At 34.5% G+C, this 25,231-nt stretch overlaps 2 protein-coding genes across 2 annotated transcripts; one reads left to right on the forward strand and one right to left on the reverse strand.

The window, feature by feature from the left end:
• Positions 1 to 7,580: 7,580 nt before the first annotated feature.
• LOC103944683 (probable receptor-like protein kinase At5g18500) lies at positions 7,581 to 11,952 on the forward strand. The gene is made up of 8 exons (XM_009355143.3): positions 7,581 to 8,112; positions 9,051 to 9,712; positions 9,827 to 9,931; positions 10,095 to 10,217; positions 10,296 to 10,466; positions 10,599 to 10,728; positions 11,069 to 11,281; positions 11,464 to 11,952. Exons 2-8 carry the CDS (start codon positions 9,072 to 9,074, stop codon positions 11,581 to 11,583), a joined length of 1,503 nt encoding a protein of 500 aa, XP_009353418.1. The 5' UTR covers positions 7,581 to 8,112; positions 9,051 to 9,071; the 3' UTR covers positions 11,584 to 11,952.
• Positions 11,953 to 12,721: 769 nt separating this feature from the next.
• On the reverse strand, positions 12,722 to 15,927 carry LOC103944681 (pto-interacting protein 1). Its single transcript, XM_009355142.3, has 8 exons — positions 15,732 to 15,927; positions 15,100 to 15,192; positions 14,671 to 14,921; positions 14,452 to 14,578; positions 13,788 to 14,061; positions 13,548 to 13,680; positions 13,299 to 13,385; positions 12,722 to 13,073 (listed from the first exon to the last, which is right to left on the reverse strand). The coding sequence occupies exons 2-8, from the start codon at positions 15,179 to 15,181 to the stop codon at positions 12,957 to 12,959; spliced, it is 1,071 nt and encodes a 356-aa protein (XP_009353417.1). The 5' UTR covers positions 15,182 to 15,192; positions 15,732 to 15,927; the 3' UTR covers positions 12,722 to 12,956.
• Positions 15,928 to 25,231: the final 9,304 nt, after the last annotated feature.

Consider the following 25,231-nt stretch of genomic DNA (forward strand, 5'->3'; position numbering starts at 1 on the left):
AATGAGATTCAAGCAGCGTGTATAGGCATTTTAGATGTCGCTATTGAAATAGGCCTTGAGCAATGCGTGCAATTTGACAATTTTTATCAACAAATTCATGGTCATAAAGTGGATGGGACTAGAGAAATTTAGAATATAGGGTTTGGACCACGACTGAAAACAAATTAAATTAACATCACACATCACAATTGATTGGAATCATCGGACAGGCCAACTACTCTAATACAGCTGCATAATTACTATTTTTAATCATTTTTTAGGTCACATTATTTCTCTAATCTCATCCCAAAAGCCTTCTTATGCAGATATCTTAATAAATGCTACAAGAAGAAGCACCATTTTGGCTTCTAACCTGAATTCGATACAATTAATAGGATATGAATTGACGTTTGACTCGATCTGTTTACTTGTCTAGTTGAATGATGGTGTATATAGTTCTTGGCATATGATGGAGAGGGAATCCCAAATTGTACATGATGCCGTCGAATATAATGTAAATGCTCCTAACTACTTGAGTTACAAACTTCTTGAAAACATCTTGCAAGACATTGCATTAAAACAATCCGAATGGAGTTGTACCAACCATGCTACTTAGACACATAAAATTGACCACATTGCTGACTACTTCCTTAATATAGGTGAATTCTACACACAACTGTGAAGTCCATCTATATAAGAAAGGTGGTCGACAATATATTTTTTTATGTGTCTAAGTAGTATTATTGGTTTCGAGCTATTTGTGTCCATGACCACATGGTCTAGTGGCACCTCATATTTCACTCTATTGAAGGAAGTTTCAAATTTCATGAACAATAGGTTGTTAAATTCAGAATAGAAAAGAAAACTAGTCTAGAATCCCTTTATTTAATTTGGGCCTTACTATTTTTGGGCAGACTCAAAACAAATTTCGAATTTTGGGCCTCAATAACTGCGAACACATCCAACGGCCACAAAATCAAGTGTGCCTTTCCCAACACAGAAGTAGTATTCTGGGGTCCAAAGTTGTCCCTCTGTATCTTTCTGAACAGAAGAAGTTTATCTTGAAGTAAGTGCTCCAAGTTCAAGTTTTTTAGCCTTCAAACATTAAGCCGGAAAAAGTGAGTGTGACACTACCATATTGAATTCATATAGGAAATCAGGAATCACACTTCTACATTTTAGAGGAAAAAATTGAGTGTAATACCAATTTATAGAACTCACGAGTTCGATATATCAAACTCAAGAGTGTGGTACCAATGAACTTATACTAATGTAACGGTAGTATTACAGTAATCAAACTTAGATATTTGATTCCTATATATATGTTTTACACTCACCTAAATCACTGTGGAGGGCTTTACAAGCCATAAACAAAAAATTAAGTGATTATGTCATAGTTGGGCATAAAAATTCTGTGAGATTTGCAATTATGGTGCCAAAAGTTCAATGGAATGAGCCACATCAACAACATTGGAGATTGGGGGTTAATAGAAAATACCAAATAATATAATTAGGGGAAAAGATAATTTCATTAAAAAAATTATTTCATTAATTATAAATTAATCAAATCAGTAACATAAGTTGATGCTTCCCGCTAACAACCGTATATCATCTAAACAGAAACAGATGTTGCTGTTTCAACAACTGATGCAATTTGTCATCAGCTGCATAATTACTATTTTAAACCATTTTCAGGTCACATTATTTCTCTACTAATTGTACACACGCTATGTATGTGCTTATTAAAATTTTGAAAATAACAGTTACAAAGAGAGAAAATATAACATGTTCACTAAAGTTTTTTGATGTTGACCTTGAAACAATTTTTCGTTGCTGAAGAGATTGTTCACATCTTTAGCGACTGTTTTTAGATAACTATTTCGTCACTAAAAGTTTATTTTTTTTTGGAAGAAAAACTTGGAAGATAAAATGAGGGCAATTGATATGGTTACCTGGCTATGAGGCTTTAAAAAAAACAGTAAAATTATTTTGTGTTTAAATTACTATATTGCCCATAATTTTTATTTTGGTTATTTTCTTAGTTTTAATCTCTTTTGGTTGACAAAGAGAATTTTGTTAATAGGTTGTTTAGATAATTAAATGTATAAGTGCATAAGCATGCTAATTTAAACATTATTCTTCTTCCATGAAAATTCCAAGAGCATGCAAATTGGGGATCATGAGAATAAATTAGCGTTTGAAATGCCCATTGGCTTCTTCCTCTCATCCTGTCCAAGCCTTGCCCTAACTACCAACATCAAAGATTCCTTTTTAGTTGATCAAGTTTGGCTTCATAATATATTGGGAAGCAAATCTATATAAGAAAAGTTGACTGGGCATTCTCAATTCACTCAAATTATAACACATATTGACCTTTGAACTCGTAATTTTAGGGTTTATAATTTAGTTTTTTAGATACAAATAAAAAACATGAGTTATACTTTTAGATAAACTGATACATTATATTAGCGTGTCTATCACATGGAGTATCGTATCAAGTCTATATATTATTAGTTCACTACATTTATCTTTATGGTAAAGGGCATATTCTATTTCGATAGCATCATCTACTAATATTATCATATCGACAATTTATCATTATTAAAGAACTATAACCAGAAATAAACCGATCGTAATATTATATATGCCATGCAGATCGTAGTATATACATGATTATTGTAATCCAATCCAAATTGTTTTTTTTTTTTTTTTTGTATGCTTTAAGTTAAGGGACAAGTAGAAGATTTAATTTTGACCATTGTCTATGTGAACTGTATGAAACCCTAAAGAACCTGTTAAGCTTTAAGATTTGGGACCATAAAATATATGAACCTGTATATATATCACGCTTGCCCTCAAAACATAGGACATTGAGTTCCCTTGAGGAATCTGTACAGCACATTCTTTTTCCTACTTTTTCATTAAAATACAAGGCAACATGCATGACCAAACTTGACCTTGATTTTCCTTGCTGCTACAAAATTGCAAAACCTAATTATACTGCCGACGAAAGAGAAAAAACAAGACAAACCTGACTTTATATATTTTTGGCATCTGCATCAAGAATAAGAATAAAAAAAAGAGAAATACGTTTCTTTAACAACTGAAGAAACTTTGGGAGTCTCTTAAGTCACTTAGTAGTACAGTTTAGTGATAATTTTTTCAGTTGTAAACGAAAAGTTTTAAGTTTGAATCTCGTAAAAGATGAGTTCGATATCAAATTATTCTCGTAATGCAAATATGTTGTAGTATAAATAAATTAAAAAACACACTGTAGCTATCTACTCATGTTGAGAATATAGTTACTTAAGTTTGGCTGTTTAGTTTTAGAAACCCTAACCACTGTCTTAACAATTTCTTAATTGGATGATTATATTATATTAAACAGGTGACCGACACCTACTAGCTTACTAGATGGCATTGTTAGCATCATTCGATTTTAAGTTAACATTTGGACTGTTAGATATTTTCCTACTTTTTCTCAATTAAGCATGAAATTTAACACACTTTTGTGAGAAGTCAATAATATTTGCGTGTGGGGAAGAACCATGCCAACCTTTTATTAGCATATTCAATCTTGACGTAGCTGGTCTCATACGGTAAGTTTTTCTGGAAGACAATAACACATCAAAGTAGTTTCTATTTAGAGATTGAATAAAAATTTTATTAACAACGACCAATAATACATAAGGTGAACATGTTAAACATAATCAAGAGATTACACACGCTAAATAAAGCATTACAAATTTATAGTTACAAACTCATGAGTGTCATACAATTCCTTAGTTACGAAGGACCCTGCCAACAAAAAAGATAATGCTCTCAAGTACTAAACTTTGCAAGCTGTCGAACTACCGTAAAGGTACCATGAGAAAAAGATTGCACCGACCTCTGATGATCTTGCAACTATCCACAAAGAAGCACTGCTATGAGTCACCTCCAACAAGTATCAAACTTCCTCTTCACATTCATTTGACATGTGCACAATACCACACAAGAAACCCAAAACCAACTCCCTCGACTCTGAAGAATAGTCACCACTCAAATATTTGAGTTTGAGCAGTAAGTCATAGGCGCTACAAAGACTTTCTCAAAAGAGTGGGAGAGCGATCATAACCAAAAAATGAAGATAATCAGAAGATACGATAAACATAAAGGAAAAGGGAAGGAAGAGATTGTCGCTAAGACTAAACAGGGTCGGCGACGAAGGGTTCTTCTCCCTATCGGCTATATGTCGCATGAGTTAAAGTTAACACATGCAATAAGAAAATCACTAGTGAATGCACTACGACTAACTAAACTGAAATATTGGTTTTTTCAATATTTTGTTCCACATAAATTTTTTTACCTTACGTGGTTAAGCACAGTTATTCAGGAGTTCTTGGTACCGGCCAAGCAAAAATAATATGAATAGCGAGCCATCTACACGAGGCAAATGTTTTGTTCTTATGCTTTTTTAATATAGAGCGGTGACCAACTAAAACTTTGATTTATATAGCCATATGTTGCTAAGATAAAACACACTATTAAGGCTTGTTTAGTCAGTTGTAGCTCAAACTGATAAGAAAGGCAGTTGAGATGTAAACATGTGAGTTTTTAGGTGGAAGCTTGTATCATATATATGTCCACGAGAAACTTGAATCACATTTTTCATTGTCCCTTCTAGGAAAAAAAATTTACGCTTAAATTTTCTTTAAAAAGCGGTAGGTTTTTGCAAATGTATCCGTTAACTCACCTACAACAATTAATTACAACTTAACCAGCTACAATTTAATATCGAACTAACTATAAATATATCGGCATTGCATTCATATGAGTTGAGCTTAAGACTAGCGATCAATTAAGTGAAGATCGGATGTTGCTTGACCAACTCATGATGTGCATATTGTTTATGCTAGATTCACATTTTCATTTTTCTGGAAAATGATATGAGATTCATTACAATGAAGAGAATACATAAAAATGATCAGGTGTAAAAAATATCGATTCGTTAAAACCTTGCCGGGAACCCTAAACTCTAATTCACACTTGAGAAAAAGGGTTTCTCTTGTTCTTTTCCCCCAGGAGATTTTAGGGTTTCTTAAGTTCATTTGGAGGTTTGATTTAGTAATTGTCAAGGTATTCCTAAATCTCATTGGATTCAATTTAATCATATTCCATGCTTGGGTGACTAATCTGAACTCTTTTAAACTTTTTAAAGTAGTCTTAAGGGGCCAAAGACAAAGGCTTATCTTCCAAAGCACTATTATCTTATTCTATATTTTCCCCTTTAAGCGAAGCCTTGTGCAATGCTCAAAAACCAAGTGGAAAGTATATGGAATTTGAAAAACGAATATGTATAAGTAAGCCAATGCAAGCTTAAAATTTGTCCTCAATCACGCCTATAGTAGTTATCATGTGCTATTTATATAAAAACACTAATTTTTTAAATCGAGCCTTTCACGACAATCGAATTGTCAAATCACAATGCATGTTTTGTACTACCATACCCTAATCATTTCAAAGGGTACCTATATACAAGCGTGTTTACAATACATACGATGGATGACCATATTCAAAAACCAATAAATTCAAGTACTACATTTTAATTATCATTTTTGTGAATGACTCCCTCATAATTTAAACTTAAAGATATTTTTTAACGTTGAGAAGAGAAGTATCGCTAAATGAATAGTTGATTGATAACTTAATTAGCTCTATAGTTATTAAACATTGCCATGTATGATCAGGAGTAAGGCATGAATTCAGGTGTCTGTATAGGTAGGTTCACAAAACAAAACAATAAATGATGAACATGGACAACATGTGAAGTCATGCAGATGGAGATGGACTGTACATGCATAGCAGTGAGCAGAAAATAATAAATAGTTTAAGAAGCAGAGACGTGTTATGTAGTCTATGTATCTGAAATGTGAAGCAATCTGACATTTCAACCTATAACTAGGTACATGATCGAGTCCTCAGCCTCCTGCACTCACTGGACCAACCAATCCTGCTACTGCTGGGCATGATTGATCCTGCTCTAAGAATGGAACTGGATCCTTAGGATGGGGATCATCCTGAGTAGTCTATCCAAACCGTTGAAATTTAATCCAACGTCTTCAAACAGAGAATCCCTCTAAAAGTTATAATAATTACAACCGTTGGATCAAGTTTAAATGATCCGAATGGACTGCTCATGAGGATCCCTATCCTGAGCTCAAGAGAGGATCCAGTTCCCTAATAAATGCAAATGCCGCAAGTCCAAGCTGACATATTAGTTGACTATAATATATACATACTCAGTCGTTCTTTCACCTCATAGTCATAGCTAGTAGCGTATTGGTTCTTGTATTGTGAAACCCTAAGGAGATATTTACTTACATAACAAGAAGTAAAAAATCGAGAAATTTATGAATAAAAGAAATGTGGAACGAAAACTGGATACAACGTATTATTTTCTTTAATTGATGTAATTATCGGTTTTGATAATATTGGATTATGAATTATAAGATGAAATTTACATACCTAACAAATACTGAAAAGTCAGGAATTGTAATGATTTACTTTGCTCGAGTACCAATTCATGATAAGTAATAACATGCAATAAGTTAAACATCGGCAATCTTGTGAACAGAGTTCATACAGACACTTAAGCAACGGTTATGAAACCAAAAATCAACTTCAACGGATCGATACCCATGCACCCAGATTGCATTTTCCCCTGAGAAATAATTTTCAAATTTTTTTTTTTTTTCAAAAAAAGATGATATATTAGTATATTACCAGGGGTATTTTGGGGTCACGAGTGCATAGAATTTGGTAACGAGTTGCAGTCTGCTTCCTTGACTATTCCGACCTACTAAACTTGAACCTCCCAACCTCAATAATTAAATAAAAAATAGAAATTCACAGAGCCCAAGGAAAGAAAAATTTGCAAATTTCATGAAATGATTAAATATTCATAACACCAGGAAATTTTTTTAGTTATGACGGGAATACGGGTAGTACATCATGTGTTTTTATATAAGTGAAGAAATTTTTTATTTTTTAAGTCATTAACTTTTTAACACACATATCCCATCATTTATATAACGGCACGTGATGTATCACCCTGTGTGACGGTCAAACTAAAAAATATATCCATAACTAGGGCATCAAAAGGTCTTTGGTTAATTTGCCGTCCAGTCTGTTCATTTGACCTTTGAACCTACCTTTTTATCCTTTCCTTTCACAATTTATGCTCAACATTTCTTCAAGGTCACACTGATTGATTGTCCCCCATGTAATCATAATCCCTTTTTGTATTTAAATACATTTATTTTATTTAAAAATGGATGTTTGACTAACAAAAACGGTTTTTGTCGTAAAAAACGTTGTTATTTCTTCTTAAAATAATGCCAAGAAAGGAATACGAATTTGTAAACTCTCAAGTTCATACTTTTTTTTCGTAATTTAGAATATAATCATGTTGAAAAAAATATTCTAAATTCTCTAGAGAAAATGAAAATACACAAAAAAGAAGGGTCTTGTGTTAAATGCTAAACCTGATTAAGTTTCAGATTGTCTGTCACCCTCGGCACGCATTTAGACATCACTATAAAGGATTAAAACAAATAAAAAGAAAAGAAAGAAAGAAATTTGAAGAAACAGCAAAAGAAAGCTTCAATTTTTATCATGCTTCTGTTTTACTGTATGTAATGTTGTAAGGCAGTCTCTCTCTCTCTCTCCCTCCTCCTCATCACCTACCACTGACAACTCCACCCCTTCTTATTAACCCCACCACCTCCATTTGTTCTCCCCAGAATTCCATGTGCCTCTTCTCTTCTTCATTCGCCATGGACTGCACAGACACACATTAGCCTCTGTTCTTGTGAGTTGTGAACCCCCATTTTTGTTTGGAGTTTTTCAGAGGGGCAAGTGCTTGTGGGGAAGAGTGCTGCTCTGCCTCTGTCTCACTATCTGAGCTTGGATACAAAAACCCATTTCCCAATTGAGAAAACCCAGAAAGGAACCCCACCAATATTTACATTACAGATAATGGGATTGATTTGGTTCTGTGGCAGCAGCCCCATTTCCAAGCTGGTTTTTTCTGGGTTCTTTGGAGATCTAGAAGATTGAGTTGAAGAAGCCAATTGAATTTGAGGAATAAAGGTACCAATTCAGAAACTTTCAGTGTATGGAGCCTCTCTATATGGTTACTTTTGCTGCATTTATATATACATTATATATATACATATACATACATGCTTACATGCTTACATATATATATATATATATATTCCTTGTTTGTTTGCTGAGCTAAATGTGGAAACGATTAGGAAATGGAGTTTCTGAAGATTTTACTGTTCTTGTTGTTAACCTGTAGAATGTTAAAAGTTCATGCTTGTTTCAACTTTTGTGGGTAATGTAGAGCTGGACTGAGCTAGTTGTATTAGGCTTATTGGGTTTCTGCAGTTATTGGTTTAATTGGGTTGGGGTAATAAATGTTTAAAGTTTTGGTCTTTTTCGATTGTGTATATATTGGATAATATGGAATGATGTGGGAAATGCATTGGTTGGTCCTGCTGTTAATATGTTTTCACTGTATGAAAGTTGGTGGAATTGGAAAGGAGAAATCTTTGTGCATTTTTTCCTACTTTTCCTTTGGTTTGTACTTTGAATGTCACATTGAGGCTGAGTTTGTTTCCCTGATCACTTTGGTGTTAGTTTGTACTTTGAATGTCATATTGAGGCTGAGTTTGTTTCCCTGATCACTTTGGTGTTATGTGCTCTGCGTCGTCTTTGTGAGATTGTGGATTGTGGTTGAGTCTGTTTCCCTGACCGTGTTGGTTTTCCGCTCTCTCTCTCTCGCACTACATATTTGTCTCGTAGCGCACTAACTTCTACCGCTTTGTTTACTTTTATTATGTTCCCAATTTGTGAATATGTGTTTTTGTCTTTGAAAAGAAAAAAATTGATGGGCATTGAAAGAGGTGAAATTTTACATAGACAAGCAGTTAAATTCAGTAACAAAATGGTAGATATGCAAAAGATAGAGTTTTTTATGCATGGAATTGGAGTTTCTAATTTCTTTGTCTTGAACTCTGTAGGGTCCTTTTTATCAAGAAGAAATGGCATCTGGTCTTGATACTGTATTAACCAAGAAGACATTTGTCTTCGGTTTAAAGGTTTGGGTATTAACAGGGATCATTGTGGGAGTTTTTATAGTGATGATTCTTGCGGTGCTATCAATTTGTCTTACTTCACGAAAGAGATCCAGAAAGTCTACTGACATGCTTCCTCTGCGCAGAATTCCAAATGATTCAAAGGAAATCAAAGAGATTAGGGTAGATCAAGCTTGTGCAAATAACTATGTACCCCGTAGTAGTTCTTTTCTCACCCTTGGCGATAAATTCAGTGACAGAGAGTCTGAGAAAGTTTTGATCCATAAGAATGGAGATAGTAGCAGTCGATCAGGCTCATTTAACAATGGGGAGAAGGAAAATGTTGGTTCTCAATCTGGAGATGAGAGTGGTGCAGCTTATATGTACGAGCCTTCTTCACAGCCTATAACTGCACCTTCACCTCTATCTGGTCTACCTGAATTCTCCCGCCTTGGTTGGGGTCACTGGTTTACATTAAGGGACCTTGAGTTCGCAACAGGTCAGTTTTCAAAGGAAAATGTCATTGGTGAGGGTGGATATGGAGTTGTTTATCGGGGTAATCTGATTAATGGATCTCCTGTGGCTGTGAAGAAGCTACTCAACAACCTGTAAGATGCATCTTATTTCAGTAGCTTTATGGATTTCTGTTTTTTCTATCTTCTGTTTTCCTTACAATTCAATTGTTTGGGTTTATAACATATATATTTTCAATCATCTCATAGAGGACAAGCAGAGAAGGAATTCAGAGTGGAAGTTGAGGCTATTGGGCATGTACGACACAAAAACTTGGTTCGACTTTTGGGATACTGCATTGAAGGAACCCACAGGTATTTCTCTGTAATTTTATGTAATGACTTCTACATGGTAAAATACAGGCAGCCATATTATTATTTGCTGAGCACCTTGTTTTCAATAAAATAAAGAGTAGTATGTCACATCCTTAGTTACATGTATAATCCATTCATACTTAAACATGTGTGTTTTGTTCAGGTTGCTGGTTTATGAATATGTCAACAACGGAAATTTGGAGCAATGGCTTCATGGAGCTATGCGTCATCATGGATATCTCACATGGGAGGCACGCATGAAAGTTCTCCTTGGCACCGCTAAAGCGTGGGTCTTCCTATACCTTTGTTTGAGTTTTTTACCCTTGTGGTTTATCTTTTTCCGACTCTTTTTCACATTTTTCAGGCTGGCTTATTTGCATGAGGCCATTGAACCCAAAGTTGTGCATCGAGACATTAAGTCGAGCAATATCTTACTTGATGATGATTTCAATGCTAAGATATCTGATTTTGGTCTGGCAAAGTTGCTAGGTGCCGGGAAGAGTCATATTACAACTAGAGTTATGGGTACCTTTGGGTGAGTACCTTTTCTCCTTTAGGAACAGTTGCAATTTCTTGTACGAAGATTCTTGTGTTGGTAGAAGAACACTATATCATAATTCTAGGGTAATCCTTTCTTATCGGTTCCTTTCATCATTCTGTTTTTCAGATATGTGGCCCCAGAATATGCCAACTCTGGCCTTCTAAATGAGAAGAGTGATGTTTATAGCTTTGGGGTTGTGATTTTGGAAGCAATCACTGGAAGAGATCCGGTGGATTACGGTCGGCCAGCACAAGAGGTATGACAAAATTGTTACTATTTTGAAGTGAGAATTTTGAGATCAAATATGCATCTTAGTTCTGCATTCGTATATTGATTAGTTAAGGATGCATGTCATATTCGATAATCTGCTTTTAAATTCATTTTAGTTTGCGCAGGAAAATGTAAATTTTAGCTGGAAAATTCTTTGCTTCCGAACAAATTGATACCCCAAAAAAACCTTGGAGTTGTTTGATATGTTCTGTGACAGCTATCTATCTTTATATTTATCTGCTTCCCTTGGGGGAACAAAAAAGAAGAAAAAGGAATGATACCTGTGTAGTAACAGCGTCCTTACACCTGCTGTGTGTTTCTTGCAGGTAAATTTGGTAGATTGGCTCAAGATGATGGTTGGAGGCAGGCGTTCAGAAGAGGTGGTAGATCCGAACATTGAGACCAAGCCATCTACGAGTGCCCTTAAACGAGCCCTCTTGACTGCACTGAGGTGTGTAGATCCAGATTCTGATAAAAGGCCTAAGATGGGTCAAGTGGTTCGCATGCTTGAATCGGAGGAGTATCCCATACCGCGAGAGGTACATTTCTGAAATCATCTTTGAAATAACAATGTTAAACAGACCTTATATCCATTCGACACAAATATAGATTTCATTCAAATTTTTGGCTTGCGTGGCTTGTTTTTTCAATTCGTCTCATCGTTATACTCTGAGGAGTTCATAAGTTGACCCATATCTAATGTAACTTGGCTGGAATTCAGGACCGAAGACGGCGAAGAAGTCAAGCAGGGATTACAGAAGCCGAGTCTCTAAATTCTGATACAGATAGGAGTGAGAAGCCAAATACAAAGACAGATAGCAGAAGGAACCGTCGAACATAGGCAAATGGCAAATCAATCATAGAAATGCAAGGAATACAAATCAAGGGGACATGTTACACTCATTTAAAGCCTTCATATTCTTCAGCCTACCATAGTTGAGATCAAAGGAAGGAACTGAAACGAGATAAAGGAAAGGACCAGAACGAAGGGAACTTTTTTTTACTTGTTCTTTTGAATATATAAACCTACTTATAGGTGTTGAGAGATGGTTATTGTGTATGGAGTGGCACTAGAAGGGGATGCCTTAGCCACCGAGTGTGTACAGTTATCGGTTTTTTCTTTTCCTTTTTTTTCTTTGGTGATTGTAATTCATGAGATTTTTTTCTGAGACATGCTAAAGTTTACAGGAAGAAACGTTTTTGGCTTGCATTGTGTGTTTCTACTACCAGCGTTGTGTTAGGTTTACGACCGCGACGGGAGCTTGGTTGAATGTCAAGCCATGTTGCCGTGCGTTTGAAGCAAAATGTGAGATGTGAAACTCCGCACAAAGAAGGGCAGTCATATAATTGCCAAGTTCAATATAAGGGTTGCGTGTCATGTGATTTTGGAGGCTAAAATTGCACATCACGTGCTTTGATTTTTTGCTAAGCACGGGAAGGCTACTTTTCTCCTTTCATGCTCCCGACTTTTCTTGAGTAATTGCAGACACAGTACCAACACATTTGATTGTTCGATTTGATTTAATGCTCATTGATCGTTGAGTTTAAACCGTTGGATCAAATCTAAGGCTTTGTATTTTTATAGATAGGATTGAATATGGATGTGCATCTTTTTTGTTTTTTTGTTTATGCTTTGCAATATTAACCAGACAATGCTTCAAATTAAAATGGTGTTTGAACATGTTATCCAACAACCAAAAGGGCTCATGAGCATTATGGGATGATTTGTTCCGCCAAACCCATGGACTAAACAAATACGCATATGTGAATTAAGCCAGTTGAAAATGGCTCCGTGTCTAACCCGTGCATCCAAGCTCAAATCACCCTCCTCATAAATTAGAATAATTTAAAATATCATCTCGCCAAGTATAAAAACATAAATAAACTGTTTGGTCCCCTCACAACAAAAAACTATATTCTGCACTATGTTGGGAATCTTATTCTCTGCAAATTTATGTGCTGTTCCAGGAGACTAAACGGACACCCAAGAAAAAGTTGATGATTTAGAAAAGTCGAATAATCCAAGGCTCCAATAAGGAACTTTTGAAAGGTAACAGAGTCACTGTGGATTACATACGGGATCATTAAGATTTTGATGAGCAAAAGGAACCGAAGAATGGTATACGATCTACAGAAACTGTGTTTACAAAACGAATCTCAACGATGTTGTCTGCACGAACGATTGACAGGTCGGGAATCCAGAAGCTTGTTGTTTCAATGGTGGGGAGCGGACCGAGCATGCAAAAGAGGCTGTAGAGCCTTGACAACAATGCTCATATTTGGCCGGAAATCAGCTTCGTATTGGACGCACAAGGCGGCAACAGCAGCCAACTGTTTCAAGCACACACAAATTGTGGTCAGTGGATTTGAAGTAAACCAACTACCTGCCTTTTCAATTAGTCTAAACTGGTTGAACCAAATGTATGTCGTTTTCTTGTCCATACAGTCAACAATTTAATCATAACATAATTATACATGTGTGTAACTGTGTATACATATTAAGGAATTATAGCAATGGCAAGTACTTCCCGGAATCAAGTACGTGTTCCCAATTACCTTTGCAACTGCCTTGGAAGGGTACTCTCCTATGAGTCTAGCATCAACACATTGCTTCACCTTATCCTCACTGAGTTTTGGTGTTGCCTAATAGAATCATAAATTCGAGAAAAAAACTCAGTGAAATGAAAGATGAAAACCAGTAACCAATAAAATTCTCCGCTTCCACCCATCCTGAATGAATAAAACAAAACATGCAAAAACCAAGCATGAGTTACAGGTAGACAAGAACTAGGATGAAATTAGTACCCATGTCACAAGGCTCTGCTGCCCACGCGGCAATGTGTGATCGACAGGTTTACGCCCAGTCAAGAGTTCAAGCAACACTACACCAAAGCTGTAGACATCACTTTTTGAACTCAGCTGTCCAGTCATTGCATATCTGCCATACGGAATCACAGACAAGAATTACAAGGGGATATATGCCAAATCAAAATTTTGGGCGTACATCATAACGTGATTTATACGGTACATCAAGGAAGAAATTACTCTGGAGCATGATAACCAAAAGTCCCAAGAACACGAGTAGAATGAAGACGTGCTGCCATATCAGGTGCTTGATTTGACAGATCAAAATCAGCAATCTTTGTAACATCATCATCAAAAAGAAGTATATTGCAGGACTTAATATCACGATGGATTATATGAGGCTGCGCCTTTTCATGTAGATATTCAAGTCCTCTTGCTGCTCCTACAGCAATTTTAACCCTTTGTACCCATGACAGAACCGGACCTGGCTGTGCTCCCTTAACACCTTTCCGACCTGTAGCCACATCAAGAGAAACAAATTTCTATTAGCATAGAGATGAAGGCGATCTTACTAATTATCAAAGAGATAAAGCTCAAAAATTTGCAGCTGAAGAGCAATTTTCTATTGTTTGGAGGCCAACCCGCTCGTTTAGCAGATTACATGAAAAACTAGGCGTCATTAAACACAAACAACTATCATCAACTAATTGACCTTCAACCTATAAGTTATTAAGCCTCATTCAAAATTTGTAGATCAAAAAAAAAAAAAAAAAAAGAAAAAAAAAAGTGAGTGTGCATAAAGCTTCACTCAAAAAAGATCTATGTGGTACTTGATTACAAATTTACAACTTTTGGAGGCTGTAAAAATAACACCACACAATAGGAATGTGGAAATGTTACTTACCATGGAGAATATCATGAAGGGACCCCTTAGGAGCATACTCATAGGCAAGGAGACGGAGAGGGCCATCAATACAATAACCAACAAGCTCGACAACATTGTCATGTTTTAATCTTGAAACCATGGAAACCTGTAAATTTATGCTCCAAACACTAAATAAATTTGAGCAGCAAATAGCATACCATGTCAAGTATCAAACACAAAACATTCTGTAGACTTAACCTGCGATAAGAATTCTCGCTCCGGTTGTTTACTGGAGTCTAACTTCTTAATAGCTGCAGCAGGCCCACTTTTCAAAACACCATGATATACTCTTCCATATGAACCCTCACCGATTAAAGATTTCGTGCCAAAGTTATCTGTCAAATCTTTCAATTCATCCACTGGAATGGCAGCGACAGCAATGGGGAGGATATTTACAACCTGACTATCCTTGGGTGCAGCTTCTTTCTGATAGTAACCTCCACTATTGCCTAAATTTCAAATGTTGAGTTTTGCATCAATCAAACAATAAGCCGTAAACAAAGGATATCTAAAAGCAAATGGCATAGAAGTTGATCTGACTAATTCCAACTGGAAAAGTAATGGAATATGTCATTATTATCAATGCACTCAGAATAAGAACATCGTATATACACACCCACGCGGTACCTGCTGAGTGATTTGTTACATGTGGTCGAGTCTCAGAAGCTTTACGGACATCATCTTGTACACAACAACTGAAGCAGCTCATGATGTTTTTTCCTGAAGAAACAGTTGAAAACCATCTTAAGCAATCTTACATTGACAAACCGCGGGCGATAAAATTTATCTAACAAAGATCAATGGTTTCTGGATAGTTATAAAGTCGGCTTAATTTCAGACTAGTTCAATCTGTTATAAGTTACTAAAACCTCAATGAATTAACACGCTTTATTCTAAATCAATGTTATTCAAACAAGAGAAACGAAGAAGAAGCACTTGGATATCACCCAAAAAATTAAAAAAACACAAACAAAAATCTGTATCAAAAGTTAAATCCATCAATTTATTCAGTTAACAAATTAAACAAAATCAAAGTAAAAATTCAAAATTCCCACTTAAGATCCATCAACAAGGAGAGATTCATTTTTAAAACAGAACATAAAATTCAAAGCTTTCAATTTCTACATGTTCCTCTTGAGTCCTGTCTCAAAAAACACAAACAGATACACTCTAAATAAAAAAAAAAAAGAAGCCACAATGAGAAAAAAAAAAATTAAAAATTGAAAGTAGCAGAATTGTGGGGGAATGATATCTCTCACCTTTGGTATGTTTATATGGTTCTTCTGGCAATTGGGTTTTCTGAGTTTTGAGTGAAGTGTTTGGATTGGAGTGATGAGAGTGATCAGGCCGGCTATGGAGGCCCGCAGGAGAGGGAGAGGGGAAGGAGGCGCACGTCAGCAATGTACAGAAGGCATGCAAATGGGGAGGTTGGGATGTCTGTCTGTCTCTCTGTCTCTCTGTTCTGGCTTTGACTTATGTTAGAAGGGAGGACACAAAGACAACAACCGAACTTTGTGTTTTCACTCTTAAACTCCTCGGTTTTCACGATCTTCTGCGGATTTCGAAACTGTCAAAAACCAGTTAAGATGTTAAAAACTGTTTTTTTTTTTTTAAAATTATTTTCAACCTTTTGTAATAGATGGTAAGTTATTTGATATAAATTTCTCATCAATTTAAATTTTCTCATTTTTTTTAGTGTGCATTAAAGTAAGATATCGTTTGTATTAAAACAGTAAAAGCAACAATGCCATTGATCAATATTAATTAAAACTATAATAAATAAAAATAACAGTGCTGTTTTCTAAAAAGTAAAAGTATTAATCATAATAAAAATATTAAAAGGGGATGAATAGTGAGAACAAGTTCAACCCAAAAAGAAAAGCAAAAGAAAAAAGAAGAAAACCCAGATAAAAAAAATATAAAAAAAAGGGTATACTTGACGTGTCATTTTGATGAAAGTGGCTGGCATATTGTTTGTGTGTGTGTCTATATATATATATATATATATATATCCCAATTTGTAGTTATGATTTATTTGACATGAACAACTATGAAATGTATCATTCACGTACTTTCTATACATATTAAACTACATAAAGCAGAGCAAAGCAATTATTCCTCTCCAAAATTCTTCTACTCAAATCTCAGGTTATATGTGCATGTTACGCCTCGTTGCAACGTCATCTTGAGTCATGGAGTTCGTTAGAGGTGTGCGATGCAAGAAGATTTGTAATTAACTCGTTTAGTTACGAACATTTACATTTGCGTCGGATAATGTAAGGTATTGAGTTCAAACCTCTCTCCTTGACTTTTGTCCCTTGATTTTTTTAATATATGTTAATTCCAGATTAAATTATGTTAATGTGATTTGCATTACATTTTTATATGCACCGCCGTTTTGAAGATGTGGATTCTGGAGAGATAAGTTTTTCAATTGAAGGAACATCATGCTTAGTGCTCAATTATGGCTTGGGGTTTTGTTCCTATGTGTAAGTATGTCTTAAGGGGCTTTTAAATTTAGATGCTTTGTTGGATAATTTTTCTTTGTGCCCGAAACATGGAGCGTACTCCACATATTATTATACAATTGGAGGGATACTTAAAAAAAAAAAAAAATCTACTAATGACATGTGATGTATTGTCCTGTGTTCTAAGTATGCTGAAAAATTTCTCGCCTCATTGATCGTTTTCATTGACTAAACATCGATTTCTTTAAACTTTTGATTAAAATGCTTTTTCTGGTTAATTAAGCCATTTTATGTGCAAAATTACACTTATGATATATATATATTTTTTTTTCAAAAGATAAGTTTTATTGAATTCTAATAGAAACGTTTACATCTTCAGCAAGAATATTAAAAAGGAACTCCAGACCAAGAGCATCCCATTGAAAAGCACCTCCATGCGAAGTAACATATGAGGCTGCAGCATGTGCAGCGACATTTCCTTTTCGCTTTACAAACAAAAACCTCACCTCTCCTAGTTGAGACACCAAACATCTAATATCATGAATAAAACATTCCAAACTAACATCTATAGCATACGCTTCTTAAAGCATTCGAATCAACGACTGAGAATCATATTCGATTTCCACCACATCACAACCCTCCTCGATACAAACCACCAATGCAACACGAATCACCGTGGCTTCAGCCATAGCTGTGTTGTTGAAGAATAAACCCCCTACGCCACCCGACATTTGCAACAACCTTGCGAAGTCCCTCAGAACCCATCTGTATCCTCCCTGTAAAGACTTCCCACACCAGGCACCCTCACAATTAACCTTTAATACACCATAGGTGGGCCTCCTCCACTGTACATGCTACCCAGCAAAAATAGCACCATCCGTTTCCACATAGGGGTCAGTAGCCTGCTGATTGGTAATATGGCATGCTCTAAATTCTAGGAGTTGATGCCGCACCAAATTAACACCATCCATAGGATTAATTAATGTACCTTTGAAAACCATTGCATTTCGACTCTTCCAGATTCTCCACAAGACAGACGCACTCCTGCAAACGAAGACATACCATTGCTAAATGAAAACATACCAATGCCAAATTAAAATATATCGACGCTAAATTAAAATGTATTCATGCTTGGTGAATAAGTCACAACACAAAATTAAAATGAACCAATGCCAAATTAAAATGTATCAACCAAATTTATTTACCGGTACTTCACCTAAGTCAATGATAACAGATTGTGGAATCTTCTCATCAAAACCAGTAATTATAATGTCATCAAAACATACAGTAATAGAACCTGGACTAACTTTTATTTAATGAAAAACCATCCTAAACCATTATTTTAATAAGAAGGGTTTAAGTTTTAATCATAAGGACAAAACTCAAGCCCTTAAAAAACAAAAAACGCCGGCTCAACTAAAAACCCAACCTGCATAACATTTATTATCCCAAAAAATGACCTTGACGGAAATAACCCAAGCCCGTCAAAACATAACGGTTACTACATTCAATCCAACACTCCACCGCCATTAATTGCACCAACCTAATTCCAACATCAAACTCCAAATTTATGCCTACAATTTGAATTCCTTTCCGCAAAACCTAATTCCAACTTCAAACTCCAAATTTCAAACCAAAATCTACAAGGACCTACCAAGAACAACAAATTCCAACGAGCAACAAGTTCCTGACGAGCAACAAGGGCAGAAGAACAACAAATTCCGGCCGAACAACAAGTTTCCGACGTTCAACAACTTCGGATTGAACAACAAGCTCCCGAGGAGCAACAAGTTGCCTCCAAACAAAATGTACTAAACTGAAATCCTTGTTTGCATGTTCTTGATTCCATATAATCTATCAATTTTAAATTAGAAATTGCATTTTGATAACTAATCAATTATTTCTGAAACTGAAATTCTGTGTATTCACTACTATTTTTCAATTTCATGTTTAAATTTAGGATAGTTCAAGAAATATTGTGTGTTATTTTTTCCTCAAATCCATAGTAAGTTTGGGTTATATTGTTTTAGATCAATAAACAGTGTATATTTTCTTAGATCTCATAAAAATCGGGGGTTATTTTTCATCAATTTCACTAAATAGTTAGGTTATTACGCTTAAATTCCAGAAATAATTTTCGGTTTTGATCCCTTTCCACATAAACAGTGTGGGTATATACATAAACAGTTCTTAATTGTTATTTCTCATAAATATTGGTGGCTATTTTGGACTAATATTTATAAATAATGTCGATTGATTTGGTTTTGTTTTGATCCCTTTCGTAAACAATGTAGGTTGATTTTGTTTTGTTTTTCTCCCTTTCCTTATAAATAGGGTGGCATAATTCATACACAGTGTGGTTATATCCATAAACAGTTCTTAATTGTTATTCCTCATAAATATTGGTGGCTATTTTGGACTAATATTCAATTTGGTCTATTTCATAAATAATGTCAATTGATTTGGTTTTGTTTTGATCCCTTTTATAAACAATCTAGGTTGATTTTGTTTTGTTTTGCTCCCTTTCCTTATAAATAGGGTGACATAATTCGTAAACAATGAGAGTTATTTCATAAATAGTTTGACATATTTCATAAATATTGTGAGTTCATAAATACTGTGGATATGCTTTGTTTTATATCCATAAATAGTGTGGGATATTTCATAAATAGTTTGACATATTTCATAAATAATGTGAGTTCTATCAGTTTTTGGTTACTTTCTGCCATTTGTGTGTAGTTTTTTCCAATGGGGTTTATTTTGGTACATTACATAAAATAGAGTGAGTCTATTTAGCGTAGTTTCATAAAAAAAAATACATTTTTTTTGTTATAGTTCAATAAGTAGTATCCTAACAATCTCCATTGTTGAAGATGAAAACAACGAAAAAACCTGCAAAGAAGGATAAAACGAAGAAAAAAAAGTCAAACAGAAGAACGAATACCTATAGTATAGATGCAACATGATCGGGTTTGCAGAAGTAATGAAAGTCTACAAACCTATGTTACAATGGCATTAACATGTCTGTATTGTACTAGAAAGGACGCCATTTTGGAGTCTACTAAAGACGTACATGGATGGGACTTTGATTACGTTAGAAAGAAAGAGGAAGTCCGAATGGACTTGATCAAAATCATTAACTGCTACAACCCAACAACCCAAAAGTTCAAATTTAGGCGTCATAAAGCACATGGGATTTCTAGCAATGTTGTTGTCCAAATCTTTGGATTGAACAACGAAGGAATCGATCTGTCGAATACAGACAAATCAACCAAATTTAATGATGATGACCGCTTCATCAAAAAGTACTTCGCAGATGTCAAGGTAGTCAAGAAGAAGCATCTTGCAGAGGCATATGACAAAGCAATTCTAGATGAAACACCTGAAGGCACACAAAATATTGCTTCACTCATATGCGCACACCTTGTTCAATCACTATTGTATACAAACTCTGAAACCTACATCACTTGGAGTTTCCTCAAAATCTATACAAATGTGCACAGATAAACAAGTACAATTGGGCCAAAGGAGTAAGGGACTATTTGTTCAAGATGCTTGGAAAAGCAAATAAGAAAAAGATGGAGGGAGGAGAAAAACAACCACTAGTGGATGCACCATCTTTGTTTTGGTAAGTAACCAACATAGTTAATAAAAATCACATGAATTGTTTCTAACAAAGTTTTGCACAAACTAACATCACTTACTTAATTCATATAGTACTGGATATGTCTTCACACAAATCTAGTGAAGACAATAGAAGGACAAGAAAACATGATTTTGGCAATCACAAGATGGGACACAAGCATGATCTACCAAGCAATCAAGGATATCCCAGTGGAACAAATCAAGGTAATCACCAATAATCAATATATTTCACTTTGAAAATAGTATTTTCCTACACAAAAATAATTACTTATCATATAAAATGACACCCATCTAATGTGACTGTTTGCAGATTAAGGATGTCATTCCTTCTCAATAGCCACATGAAGAATCTACAAAGAAACGACGACAAAAAAAGAAGGCAAATAAAAGAAACCAACATGATTCTTAAGAAGATGAATCAAACAACCAAGATGAATCAAACAGAGAGGACATTCCACAACAGGTACAAAACAATCTACAAACAAAAAACTATCATATATGACCAAATAACATCTATAAACAATTAACTGATTCTACAAAAAAATGGTTCATTCAATGTGACTGTCATACTATTCAATAAATAATCGTGGCTTATTATGTGTTTATTCATAAATACTTTGAGTAATTATGTTGTAGTACCATAAATAGATTGTCTACTTCATAAACAGCCTTAGTTAATTTCATAAATAGTGTGTATATTTCATAAACAGTGATGGTTAATTTCATAAATAGTGTCTATATTTCATAAACAGTGTTGGTTATTATCATAAATAGTGTGTACATTTCATAAACAGTGTTGGTTAATTTCATAAATAGTGTGTATTTCATAAACATTGCTCAATTTCCAGAAAAAAAATGTTGGACATTTTGTGAAAATTAACAAAATATGTAATGTTATTGTGTGTAGGCTGGTTTTGAAATTCATTCTACTCAACCACAAGGACAATCTTCAAAGGAAAAAAGGCATAAAATGAGAGCAAAGAAATACAAGACAACTGATGCCAAAATTGATGATGTTCAATCTGAAAATGAAGAATAACAAAACATGGAGAACATAACTGGGCTTGGTCAGAATGTCATTAACAACGACGAAGGAAATGATCAGAATGTGAACAAGCACACGGAGCAAACTGATGAACCAGAGAATATCAGCATCAATGAAGCTCAAACAGAATTCGACAAACTCTTTGCTGAGGAAATAATCAAGCTTGATGCCACTGTCCAAAAACACATCATTGGCATGAATACAGTTATAAGTGAAGAGTTGTTTGATGAGTTCAAGAAAGCTAGCAGCATTGCAGAGAAAAGGTATATAACCTTCAGGGAAATGATGACGCATACAATGGATGCATCAAACAGAGAATGCTTGATACTCAGCCAAATGATCAAAATGCTGAACAGTGAAGTTGAAAAGCTTCTCCAAGAAATAGAGATTAATAAGAAGAATAACAATGCACTTAACACCAAAATGTTAAAGATGCAAACGAAGACCAATGCAAATAATTTGAAGATCAATAACTATCTGAAACAGATTGCGAGCTTGGAAAATAAGTTAAAAGAAACTCAATCAAGGGCGGCTGAAATGGAACCAATGTCAAATGTGGCTGAAATGGAAGTTGAAAGAACACCGACAACATCACCAATTATACCAATAGCGGAGCATGTTCAGAATGATGTCAATGAAGGAAAACAATATGTCACTAAGACAAAGGAAAAGACGAGAACATTGTTCCAGAATGTACGCGCCAGGAATGATTGCAAACAGAATCTTGATCCAGGATTCAAATATGGTCGCCTAAAAAAAAAAAAAAAGATCAAATACAAGTTTGCAGTGAATGACAGTGAGAGTCCATTGGTCATGCAATCACAAGAACAAACTTTGGACCCCGTCAATGAAAAAGAGAAGTAGGAGGATAACCCTAAAGGTGAATCACCTTTGAAGACAAAAGTTGAAGCAACACAAGTTCAAGCCACAAAAGTTGAAGAAACAAAAGGTGAATTACCTCTCAAGGCTTGTTTGAAATCCCATCTGAAGGCTAAAAAGAAGGAAACTAAGAAAATAACAAAAGGGGACACAAAAAGTAAATGCCCTTCAAGTAAAAGGGCATACAAGCTGCTAGACCAGTATTACAGACAATGTGAATTGTAAGTTTACATTATTGACAAATTTTTTTTGGATATAACATTTAAAATTATTTACTGCATAAATATGTATATGTATAATGTTTTTTATTTTATTTCTTACACAGGGACTACTTTTGGTTGATGCCGAAGACAAGGAGCATGGCCACTGAGCTTGTTGTGTTGAGAAGTGATTTGACGTCATTGTTTGTTAATGAACCAATTGACGCGAAATTGATTGATGATTTTTTCTACATCAAGTCAGAAAATGAAATGAAAGAGGGCAAGGAACAAAATCTCTATCTTTCCTCCTACATCTTTGTAAGTACCAAAAATATTTTTTTCTACAAATATGTGGTTCTATGATTTCATAAATATAGTATAACAATTAGTTCATTTTCATAAACAATGTATTTTTCTTGTTTTAAGTTTCTAATTAGTCATTAGTTCTTAGTGCATTTTAATAAATAGTGCCCAGTTGTTCGTCCAGTTTCATAAACAGTTCAAGTTCTTAGTCAACTTTCATAAAATAGTGCCCCAGTTACTTGACCACTTTCATAAATAGTGCCTAGAAAACTTTTGTCCATTTGTTTAATATAATATGTCTTTGTATTCAAACAGAATGACATGGAGATACAAAGATCAAAGAGTGATGACGAATACCTTGACCAACGTTTGAAGACAATATTGGAAGAAAATGTGGACAAGGTTGGCAATGTATTCATCCCGATGAAGCACTACTTCCACTTCACATTGATAGTTTGGGACATCTAAAAACAAACAATGACTCATTATAATTCAAAACTACCAAGGATTGAAGGAGGCATAGACCAATATTTTGACCATGCTTTGCAAGTGGTAAGGATAAAACCTTAAATAATCCATTTTATGTACTAAATTTCAAATGAAAACAAATTGTTTCATACAAAACATTCTATTTCTTTCTTTTTTGCAGCAAGACAAGATCCAAACAATATAGAAGGACTTCAAGAGTGACATCACCTTAACAATAGATATTGAAAGCTACAAGACTTGTGCATAACAAGAAGAAGACTCGTAAGTACAAACTTTATAATATCTAGAGTTACTCTAACTTCAAATATAAATGACATCATTATCTGTCATCTAATACTATCGAGTGATGTATTCATCTATCATACTTATAGTTAAATTAAAAAATGCAGGTTCGATTATGGGATATTTGTAATTCATTGTGCACAACAAGTACAAGAGGTGAATCATGCAAATAGATGGTTATAATGAAGAAAGAAGGAATTATAACTACATTGGTGAATCATGCAAACAGTTATTTGAATGGACTGCAAGGGGTGCTTGAAGAAAGAAGGAAATCAAGGACAAAAGCAACAATACCAGATGGTTATAATGAAGAAGACATTATTAACCTGTAAATGTAATTTCATATTGCATTATATGATTGGATATAAAACAATGGTGCAATTTTTAATAGTTTTAACTTCATTTTATATTATGAAATTCAAATTATATATTACACACCATCCGTGGCGTTTATATATGAAGTTCGTGTCAAATTTCAAATTATTGTTGAATTTGACAGCAAACACTTCTCCTTGATAGGTTTGACTTGTGACATTTATAACAGTTTGGCCTTAATTAATTACATCTATTTGCAAAAAATAGACATATAAATGAAAAATGCCAATGAACACTGTTTATGGATAAGTTTGTACTATTTCTTAAACTAATATAGGCATGTGAGATTATGAGGGTAGAGATCAAGCAAGTTGATTCAAGTTGCCATATTTCTACATTGTTATATCCTATTGACATAAACATCGTTCTAAATCTTATTAATCAACACCAAAAATAAAAAATTTCAACCTATTGGTTATTTGGAAAAGCAGAAGTAAAACAAACAAAAACCCATTTAATATAAAAAATATTATTTAGTTTACACTATTTATGAAACTAAAACAAAAATATATTTATTATTTGTATTTTAAAAATTACAATAAAAAAAAGCCCAAACAATTTAGTACAAAAATCAATTTTTTTTTTTTTATAAAAAAAAAAGCCCAATCAATATAGTACAAAAATAATGCCCAATATATGTCTAAACAATACCACTTACCCACTCCATCCCCGTGCAACAACAAACTTCCATCAATGCATGCAGCCAATTTTCCATTTCCAGAAAACACAGTACAAAAAACCGAGCAAATGGTCCTCAATTATCCATATCATCCAGTCTCCATCATTTAAGCTCTTCGCAGATAAAACCGAGTAAAAGTTGTCGAACTCCATCAACAACTTCTTCGCACAAATCTACGCAGAAAAACCCAGGGTAACAATCTTACTATATTCCTCCACAAATTTAAAATTTTTATACTTAGTTCACTACTTGCATAAACAGTCTCCAAAATGAAAATCTGTTACATATCACCAATAAACTATCATCTCTCAAAAGATCAACATCTTGTATAACAACGTTACATGAAACCTTGTTATGTCCCGAACATCCACACCTGCTACAAGTGACGGTCCTC

The sequence above is a fragment of a genome, unplaced genomic scaffold (genome assembly GCF_019419815.1).
Source record: "Pyrus x bretschneideri cultivar Hongxiangsu unplaced genomic scaffold, Pyrus_bretschneideri_v1 Contig6, whole genome shotgun sequence".
Lineage (NCBI taxonomy): Eukaryota > Viridiplantae > Streptophyta > Magnoliopsida > Rosales > Rosaceae > Pyrus > Pyrus x bretschneideri.